Source organism: Chaetura pelagica, unplaced genomic scaffold (genome assembly GCF_000747805.2).
Source record: "Chaetura pelagica isolate M959 unplaced genomic scaffold, ChaPel_1.0 scaffold534, whole genome shotgun sequence".
NCBI lineage: Eukaryota > Metazoa > Chordata > Aves > Apodiformes > Apodidae > Chaetura > Chaetura pelagica.
In genome coordinates, this window is record NW_009953065.1 from 194,384 (window position 1) to 204,483 (window position 10,100).

The following is a 10,100-nucleotide window of genomic DNA, read 5'->3' on the forward strand; positions in this document are numbered from 1 at the left end:
CCTCCCCGGCGGCCTGAGGGGTCGCTGCCGGGAGGAGGGGAAGCGGCGGTGTCACAGGCGGGTGTTGCACGCGGGGTCGGTGTTTACAGCTGGTGGTGGCAGCAGCAGGTTTGTTTGTTCCTCACACCCGTAATGAGGCGTTTCCTTCAGCCCTGATGCTTTGCTGCATGTCTTGTGGGAAACAGCAGGATCAGTTACCCTTTGTGAGTTACACTGGTTGTTGTTCGTTTTTTCCAGATGCTGAAAGGATTGTTGGTTATACATGATTAGTGACATCGTAGAAACTAAACAATGCCAACGGAAAGATCCCATGGATTTGTTTCATTCTGGGCAAGTTGTAAAAATATGTGCCCCGATGGTCCGCTATTCAAAGTAAGTAATTGCTGAGAGAGTGGATATATTAAAGATATCTTAGCTTGACTTTTAAGGTTATGCTGACAGGTTTGAAAGATGCTTAATTGTGCTGGTTTAAGCAGTTCTGCCGTCTGGAGCTACACTTGGGTCAGTTTTCTAACTCCTAAGGCCTGCAGGAAGGCTCTGGGTTTGAGGGACCCTGCAACTTGTGGTTAAAACTAGTTGCAGCCAGTTCACTGTACAGAAGGAGAACAAGGTACAGGCTAGGGGAGCACTGTGCATGCCTAGAAGGAAGGTTCAACTCCAGGGCACTCCAGGACATCCCTTGAAGATGACCAAAGAACCTCTAGAAAACTAAGAACATATGCATAATGGTATGTGAATATGTATGGCTAATTGATGCATAGGTATGTAAACAGAATAACAGAAAGGCAGTGGCTGGAAGGGACCTCTGGAGATCATCTAGTTCAACATCCCTGCTAGAGCAGATTACACAGGGTTTTAATGTCTCCAGGGATGGAGACTCCACAGCCTTCCTGGGCAGCTTGTTCCAGTGCTCTGTTACCTTCAGAGTAAACAAGTATTTTCTTATATTTAGGCAAAACCTCCGATGTACTAGTTTGTGATCATTCCCCTTTGTTCTGCCACTGGATATCACTGAGATGAGTCTGGCCACATCCTCCTGACACCCACCCTTTAAATATGTATAAGCACTTGTGAGACCCTCCCCTTCAGTCTTCTTTTCTCTAAGCTGAACAAACATGAGCTCTGCCTGTTGTGACTTGCAGCATGCACGTTAGGCAGAAGTATTCCCTGTGCATCCAGCATGCTGCAGTAAAGAATGCCTGCCTTCTAAAACTTCAGAACAAGTCTTAAAGGATTTCTTTGCTGGATTTTACAGGATCACTGCTGTGTCAACTACATTTCAGTGCATTTTCTCTGACAAACTTTTATCTTAATTATAAAAACATGGATTATTACCTTTTTCTCCTTTAATTAAGATGGAGATAGGTGTGGGAGATGGTTTATAATGGTACTTGGGCATCCCCATGGTGCTGCATGTCAGAACAGCATTTTAAAATAGGTAATCAGAGAAATGTCCTTACCATTTATCCCTTTTCATCTGTCTGCAGGTTGTCTTTCAGAACCCTGGTTAGGAAATACGGTTGCGATTTGTGTTACACACCAATGATCGTGGCAGCTGATTTTGTGAGATCTGCAAAAGCAAGAGACAGCGAATTCACAACAAACAAAGGTGTTTTTTTTTAAGAAATCATTGCCTTGTCAGAATGTTTTTATGTGTTGATAAACCAAATTGACCAAGTGAATGAAGTCTTGACATCCCTTAAGAGTTTTGGCATACAAGGTCTGATTGATTGTAAAACCGTATTCTAGGTAAGAGTAAACACATTCCAATGATAGAGTGTCAAATGAAATAGTGGAAAAACTTGCCGCCACCAGAAGTCAGAGTCTCCAAACTAATTTAGGTGTGTTGTGGGTTGACCACACATGGCAAGCCAGCAGCTGTGCACCCACACAGTTGCTCACTCATTCCTCCCCCACCTCCACAGTAGCACAGGGAGATACTAGGAAGAGCAAACACGAGGAAAGCTCATGGGTCAAGATAAAGACAGCTTCATAGTGAAGGGAAGAAGGAGGAAAAAAACAGGTGATGTAAAGGCAGTCACTTCCGACCTCAGACCAGCAGACCAATGCCCAGCCAGTCTCTAAGCAACAGCCATCCTGGAATATAATTTCCATGTCCCAACCCACTTTTCTTCTTCCTCTACCACTCAGGCAGGGCAGAGTGAGTAAAAAAAGGAAGTATCGTGCAACAATAGCCAAAATATTGATGCATTATCAACATTGGTTAGCAGCACTGCTGCATAGAGGCTGCTATAAAAACTAACTCCATCCCAGCCAGATGTAGTAAGTTTATTTTCCAAGTAATTCCTGTTTTGTGTTGTGGTTCAGAAACTTGATGCCAGGAAAGTTTTCTGGTTTCTAACAAAAATACAATGATTGCTAAATGGGGAAAAAACAATGGACTAGACATTGAGACAGTGGAATCAAGGATTGATAAAAGAAGCAAGGATTTCAAATTAGCTGGAGTTGAAAGTGAAAGGGGCTATTGATGGATTCCTTGATAATGAGATAATGAGAGGGTGATGAAGAGGCCAGGAAGTTGAAGCATGACTTGGGTTGATGGGGAGAAGCAAGGTACAGAAACAACCAGAACACATACCGAAAGGAGTATAAGGAGTTGTACAGAATCCTGGTAGTAAAGAAGAGAAAAGTTGTATGAAATATGTGGGAAAAGGTGACAATAACGATACAAATCTGCTGGCATGAAGTGGCTGTAATGGAAGAGTGTAACAAGGAACACAAGCATAAGCTGCAACTGGAGGATTGAAGGGGGCTCTGCTAATCCGGTAGTAACATTGGTGTATAGGAGTTTAGGAAGTGTGATGATTTAATCTCTTCAGACCATGGAACTGGTAGTTTCATAAGTGTATATATAATAGCAGGAGAAGTATATTTCATTCTTTTATTACTGGCTGTTTGCTATAGTGCATTGTTAGAGCAGAGCAGTTACAGGAAAAAGTCACATTGGGAAGCACTGGTAAACTCTTATTATTGGAATTCTACTTTAAAAAACCATGAATCATTCTTTATGTGTAAAAAAAATTAGTAAGAACATAACTGAAAATATATGTGGCTCAAAGCTCCATAAAGCCACTAGTTTGCCCACTTTTAATTTAGTTATACTTAAGATCTACAAGTCTTCTGGAATTTAAGTTCCACAGGTCAGATATGTAGCGTATTCTGGGGGGGTGTAGAATATTGTGAGTAGAAGGGAAATTCTCCTTTATACTCTAATTTTGCTGTCTGTTAACAAGTGATATAAAACAAAATGTTCTTGTGTTGTAAACAATGTCTTCTTCCTATACAGCTCTTTTCATCCTGGCCTTAATTTTATAGGCCTTTAAAACATTCTGCCTCAGATAGCTCTGCCAAGATTATAGTGTTTATTTTATTATGTTTTTAACAAGTAATTCCATAACAGGTTGTGAAATTTCACTGTGGTTTTATGTTTAATTTCCTAGCTGGTTTTGGATTTTGTCATCTAACTAATGGAGTAGGTTTGGAGCCTAGAATTGCAATTTCTGTTTTCTTCAGCATTGATATTTCTTTGTTGTGTATTTTTCAAGTATAGGTAGATATTTTTTGTGACTGCTGCTAAAAATTAATATGGCTAGACTCTATTTTTGTTACTTAATGCTCAACCATAAAAGTAGGACCGTGGGTTTATTTCAAAATGCTAGCTGTAACAATATAGTTCCCATCAGCTAGAGCACTGTATTAAATAGATACTGTTTTGAAAATATGCAAGAGATTTTATTTTTTGCTTGCTGGATTTTTAGGTAAGGTCTAGCAGAGTCTCAGCTTGATTGAGAGGCTCCACTACGTCAAAAACTACTTATTTTCCACTAAAATAGAAAAATATTCAGAAGCACTTGTGGTCTTTTCTGTACCAGAAGTTCACTTGCCATGTGCATTTGTTGGATCATCTCTTCCCATCAGTGCTCAGATACCCACTTTGCTCCTAACTGCAGCAATTGTTTATATGGGACATGAGTGCTAAGACTGTTTGAGATATTTTTAGGTGCCTGTAATGTAATGCAGTAGCTGTAAAAGAGGACCAAATGACCATCTGGCTCTCTGCAGGGGCTTAGTAAATCACAAGTAGTTCAGCTGAGGAGCACTGACTCTGGTTTCCCACTTGAGACAAGGCTGCTAAAGCTGCCTCTGCCTGTGTGTTCTCATTCCAGCTCTGCATATTGACATGTGGATAAAAAACAGACATATTGGCACAGAAGAGGAAAAAAGTGGGCCAGGATAAGGGAGGGCAAAGCTTGTGGGTTGTTCAGCACCTTCCTTCTTTGAAGGCAGCTTACAGGTTTGTTCTGTAAGCAAGTTTCCCACCTGGCAAGACAGCCCTGTCAGTACAGCAAAGGGGCTGCATGCAGACAAGAAGGGAAAGACTAGGAGGAGAAGCATGAAGGCAGCTGAAAAATAGAGAATACTTAGTTTCATATATCATCTTTGTGAAAGATAAGCATCTGACCAATTTCAGTCAGTGTCTGTTGAGCCTGCAACCATCTGGGGCACATATGTTTGTCTGTATTACCATCTCTGTTGATAGACACTAGTAACCACTGGTCATCTACCTTTATTTGTGAATACAAATTAGAATCACAAAATAGTTGAGTTTGGAAGGACTTACAGCCAGTTGTCTAGGTCCATGACAACCTTCCAATATAAAAAAAAAATACAAAATTTAGAAAGTCTTTTTACTTTCTAGGTTGTTGCGTTTTTTTAAATCTCTAATTATCTTTTCATTGGAGTAGGTGATCATCCATTGATTGTTCAGTTTGCTGCTAAAGAAGCACAGGTTTTGTGTGATGCTGCCCATATCGTCTGTCCTTTTGCAGATGGAATAGACCTAAACTGTGGCTGTCCTCAGAGGTGAAGTTTTGAAAAAGCTGGGTAAATGTGCTGAAATAATTTGAGAATAAAGAATGTTGATCTTCATTTTTGGAGTAATTTCTGTCTTAACTTAAAAATAGACTTTTAGAAACAGCTTTTTAACCTGTCAGAAATGTCTGTGTGGCCAGACGCTTCTGAATGTTCTGATATGCTGTCACCATGGTGAAACTAGGAAAACCATGTGTATTTGCCAACTTGCCTTTTTTGATTTCTGAGACACTGAGTGCTGGCTCAGAAGTGAAGTGTCCATCCCTTCTCAACAGCTGTTAAATATGCATTACCAAAAAGAACTTGCTGCAAATAATTTAGAGAATGTTTTGAGAAATTATGTGGCAATTTCCAAAATAATGAGGCAAGTCCCTGGTGTCCCAGACTTCTCCAAGTGAAGGATAGTCTCTAAGAGATAATTCTACAGATATTATTCAGGAAGTGCTGAAAATAATTTATTCCATCTTTTATTAGGTTTACAAGTGCAATGAATTAGTGATCTACTTCTCACTAAAATTGATAAAGATTTTATCTTGACAGTGAAACAGTAGTAACGCACAAACGAAGATTCTTGCTAAGTGGTTCAATTTAGAACCATTTAATACATGCTTGTCAGGCAGTCTTTCTAAGTGAAGTCCTCAAAAATAAATGTAGGAAAGCAAAAGATAATATTACAGTGCAAATACTTAATTTGTCTCTTCTAAATAGGTTGTCTTGACTTAAAATTATAGCATTTGAGAAAGCTTTTCTGAAAAGATATGAGACATCAGAACAGATACATTTTTTTCTAAGCTAACTACAGTTCAGCATGCCTAACTGTGAGTTCCTTTTAGGCCAAAAGTGCATGCTTTCATTTGAATACTTTGTTTCTTGTGCATTCTGGTTTCAAGGTAACAAAACTGTGCATTTCATCTGCCCTTATAAAAAAAAAAAAAGTTTACAAAAAATCCTGCTGCTTTTACATGGAATCAAAGGTTATTTTCTGCCAATCAAAATAAAGTGTTTTGCAGTTGAGGGAAAACAGAATATTACGGAAATCGTATCCTTACTTGCACGTCAAAAATCTTCCTTTTCAATCCAAAGTAATTTTCTGTTTAGAAGACGTTTATGATCCATTGCAAGGGGAAGCATAAAACTATTTATTTTATGTATAATTTCAACCGTTGTTGATTAAATGTTAATTTATCTTCCTTGCAAGCCCATTTGGTGGGCAGAAAGTTGAAGGGATTATTAAGTTGTACAATGTTCTAACAGCACAGTGGAGACTGAACCAGGATCTAAAAGCTGGTGTCAAACGGCAAATGAGCCATTGATCTACAGCCCGTACTATCTCTGTTTACTCAGCCACATATTCTAAAGGTCCTAAGGAAACAAACCTATTTATTGACTGAAAATGAGCTGCATTTTTTTTTTTCAAATGTAGAATACAAATGTTCTTTTTCTTTTAAAGGTGGGCAATATCAGAAGGCTATGGTGCCTGCCTAATAAATAAACCAGAGCTTGTTCGAGATATGGTGAGACATGTACGGAATCAGATTGACAACCCTAGATTTTCAGTATCCATTAAAATAAGGTAGGTCTACCTTCAGTGCTGTTTGTGGTTTATAGAAGAATCCTTTTCGGTTTTTTTAAAGAAAAATATTCATGTAATAGTTACATTATACTTCAAAATATGTAATTTTGTTAATATAATATTACATACTATAATAATTTCCTTGCATGTGAAGACTGCTCATATATTTTTACCCAAGATGGTGCAAGAATATCTAGGGCAAGTGTTCTCAAACTTAGCTAGTAGAACCAGCACAGCCTGTGACTGCTTACCCAGATAACACTTGATGCTAGATTTTTTTTGCAATCCAGACGACATGAAAGGAGAAGTTCAAAGGTCTAGGGTTCAGTAAAAGAAAAGCAATACATATCATCGCATGGAATTACTTTGTGAGGTCTTGAAGGCCAGAGCCACAGTCATAGAATCATAGAATCCTAGGGGTTGGAAGGGACCTCGAAAGATCATCTAGTCCAACCCTCCCAGTTACTGTTACAGTTACTGTTGGCTGTAAAGGGAAGGGTAACAGAACTGGGAACTTGTCCCCACAGCTGCAGTAAGGAACACATCCTGCTTCCCATCACTTGCTAAACTTCTGTAAACTCTTCTTTCTATTGCTTTGCACCACTTCATCCACTATGTATCCACACATTCCATGTGGCTTTTGTCTATTTGTTAGTTAAGTTTCAATTCAGTTTGCAATCCTTCAGGACAGGGGAGCTAGTATAAATCAGAATTATTTTTTTTTCCATAAAATAGGCAAAATCATTATTTTTTTTTAGAATCTATTGGGCACACATGCTCAATCTCTGTAAAATTTGTTATGTATATTTCAGAGATGTGATATAATTGGGAACTGCTAAATTAAATAGTGGTTTCAATACATTACATTTTTATATATTTATTTTTAAAAGACCCTCTCTATCTTTCAGCAGTAATATTTTCTTTATTTATACTGTTATACAAATCTGTGGTAACTCCTCCAAAGAGAGGGGTGGGGTAATACAGTTCATGCAACTTCCTATATAATGTTTTCATTCCTTGGAATTTTAGGATCCATGAGGACTTAAAAAGAACAGTTGACCTGTGTCAAAAAGCAGAAGCTACTGGAGTTTCATGGATTACAGTACATGGGAGAAGTGTAGAAGAAAGACATCAGCCTGTACATTATGATGCAATTAAAATAATTAAACAAAGCATGTCTATACCTGTTGTGGCTAATGGAGACATTAAAACTTTGAAAGATGCTGAAAATGTTCATCTCTTGACAGGAGCAGATGGTAAGATTAAACATACTATGTTTTCTAAGTAAACTTAAAATCAGATTTCAAAGTATTGATTTTGGCTGTAAGTAGGACATGATTTGAGTACTTTTCATTTTTTGAGGAGACAAATGAAAGAATGTTTTAGATTCCTTATAAACTCATAAACAAAATCATTTGTAATCAACATAGAGCACTGTTATTCAAAACCACAAATAATTATTTCCAAGGCAAATTACAAGAGCTCTTTCCTTAATCAGGCTATCTCATCACTCAGTAGTGGAGTTCAGGGGGACCTTCAGACATGTGATTCATTCAGTCTCTTTATGGAGCTGATCACCTTCTAAAGAACTGCAAACTTGGAAATCTGTACTTCCTGCACATGGGAGCAGATATCTTACAGTAAGAATATGGCAGAAAAAGGAGAGCCAGATACTTAACTGTTAGATAGTTAGCTTCAAAGACATCTTGTCTTACACTTCACTTGTAAAATTTTGGAGTAAAGGATTCCCTTCAGTTATTTAGTCACAATATATTCCTAGATTCCTACTACTTACTATCTGTGGTTTCAAGATAATATGGAAACCCAGTCTATGTTTTGAAGAGGTGTCTGTAACTACACTCTTTGGATCTTACATCTGAAGAATTAACAGGACAGAGAACACTAGCTAGTGTCACAGGAGAAAGTTCATGTGGCAGGTTTCTTCTGACACTCTTGATATTTAATGACAACAACAAAAACTAATTGAACCAAACTACCATGCTGCTACAGTGACTCTCCCCCCAAATAAAAAGCAGGAAGGAAATATGTCACAGAAAGGAATATTCTCATAGCTTAGCTGACCACCTTCAATAGTAAAAATGTAAAGCATCAGAATTTTTTCTGTCATATACAATTATGAAAGGAATTTGTCATATTTGTTCATCCTGTTTTTTAAGAAGAGAGTGAGTGGAATAGATTATATGTTGACAGTGCAGGAAAATAGAATTGCAAAAAAATTACAAATTATTTGCAAAAAAATTACAATAGAACTTGCATGGGTTTATCTAATAATTTGGGATTATAGTTGCAAATATATTGTCTTGTTCAGAAAGATACTGCAAACCAAGAGCCCTGAGATTGATATAACTGAGACATTGATGTCTTGCTGGAAGAAGGATTATGGATCAGTGCATCAGCTGAGTTGCACTAACAATTGCTTAACTTACCATATTACTGGTACCCATGTGTCTTTCCATCATAATTTTATGTTAAAAAGACAGGCTTGTATATGTATAGAAAATAAAATTCTATTGAATTGCAGTTTGAAAAGTAGGGAAGAAAGGCTTCTGTGCCCTGTGTTTTGTTTCAAATTTCTGGAAGGATGAGTCACCAAGTGGAATGTGTTGAAAGGTGGTGTAGGTACTCTGAGGTTTGGATTTTTTAATGGATTTCTCTGGTAAAAATACTCATCTCTATTCTATTACTTGTGTGTAAGCTTTGGGTGGGTGTCCTAAGGGGTGCTATACAAAATCTTCAGGAAGATTTAATGTAGAATTTAAACTGTCATGTAACTTACTGCTTTAATTTCCAATTTGAAGGTATAATGGTGGCTAGAGGACTCTTAGCAAATCCAGCAATGTTTGCAGGATATGAAGAGACACCTTTGAAGTGCATTCAGGACTGGGTTGACATTGCTCTTGAGCATGGAACTCCATTTACTTGTTTTCATCATCACTTAATGTACATGATGGAACGGATAACTTCAAAACAAGAGAAGAAAGTTTTTAATGTTTTATCAAGTACTTCAGCAGTATTAGATTATCTGAATTACCATTATGGTGTGTGATGACTAAGCATTTCAGTTCTGTGTAAACTTGTATTTTGCAATTGTTGATACATTATTGAAGTTTTAATTGGATTTTTACTTAGTCACATTCACATATTGCAGAAGTATTTTCAACACAGTCTAACTTTATGATCAGAGTGGTACTTTATATTTTTGTATCAGCATTTTTCACTCCAGAAAATATTCCAAATTCCACAAATGTGGAATTCTGTTTACAGTGCACTGCTACATAGAGGTTTGACCATTTTAAGACTCCAGCAATTTATTTTTTCACTGGACAGTTGCTCACGGTAATATGTCTACAAGACTAGGGTTTTTCTTATGTGAAACCTCCTAAAATCGAGACTACTAATAAATAATACCAAAAATTTCAGACCAAAAGAATACAAAGGGAGCAATTACAGAATTCTTTCTTTAACTGATATAAGCTGTACTTTTCAATTTGAGTAGTTTCTAAGCTTAAAGACTGTGAGGCCTTGAAGCCCAGCATTGTATCCTTTTTTAAATAAGGTGTTCTTTTTGCAGACTATAACTTTCTAAACCCAGTTAAAACATGAAAAAATTCCA

The 10,100-nt window shown here is 37.4% G+C and overlaps 1 protein-coding gene across 1 annotated transcript; it reads left to right on the forward strand.

The window, feature by feature from the left end:
* The first annotated feature begins 262 nt into the window (after nt 1-262).
* On the forward strand, nt 263-9,533 carry DUS4L (dihydrouridine synthase 4-like (S. cerevisiae)). Its single transcript, XM_009996773.1, has 6 exons — nt 263-372; nt 1,488-1,609; nt 4,767-4,884; nt 6,344-6,466; nt 7,496-7,722; nt 9,286-9,533. The coding sequence occupies exons 1-6, from the start codon at nt 263-265 to the stop codon at nt 9,531-9,533; spliced, it is 948 nt and encodes a 315-aa protein (XP_009995075.1).
* The last annotated feature ends 567 nt before the right edge of the window (nt 9,534-10,100 follow it).

Bases quoted from the DNA above. Each gene is read 5' to 3' on its own strand.
- DUS4L (XM_009996773.1), top strand. From the start codon at position 263: ATGATTAGTGACATCGTAGAAACTAAACAATGCCAACGGAAAGATCCC. The intron at 373-1,487 runs GTAAGTAATTGC...ATCTGTCTGCAG, and splicing joins CCGATGGTCCGCTATTCAAA to GTTGTCTTTCAGAACCCTGG. The intron at 6,467-7,495 runs GTAGGTCTACCT...TTGGAATTTTAG, and splicing joins TCAGTATCCATTAAAATAAG to GATCCATGAGGACTTAAAAA.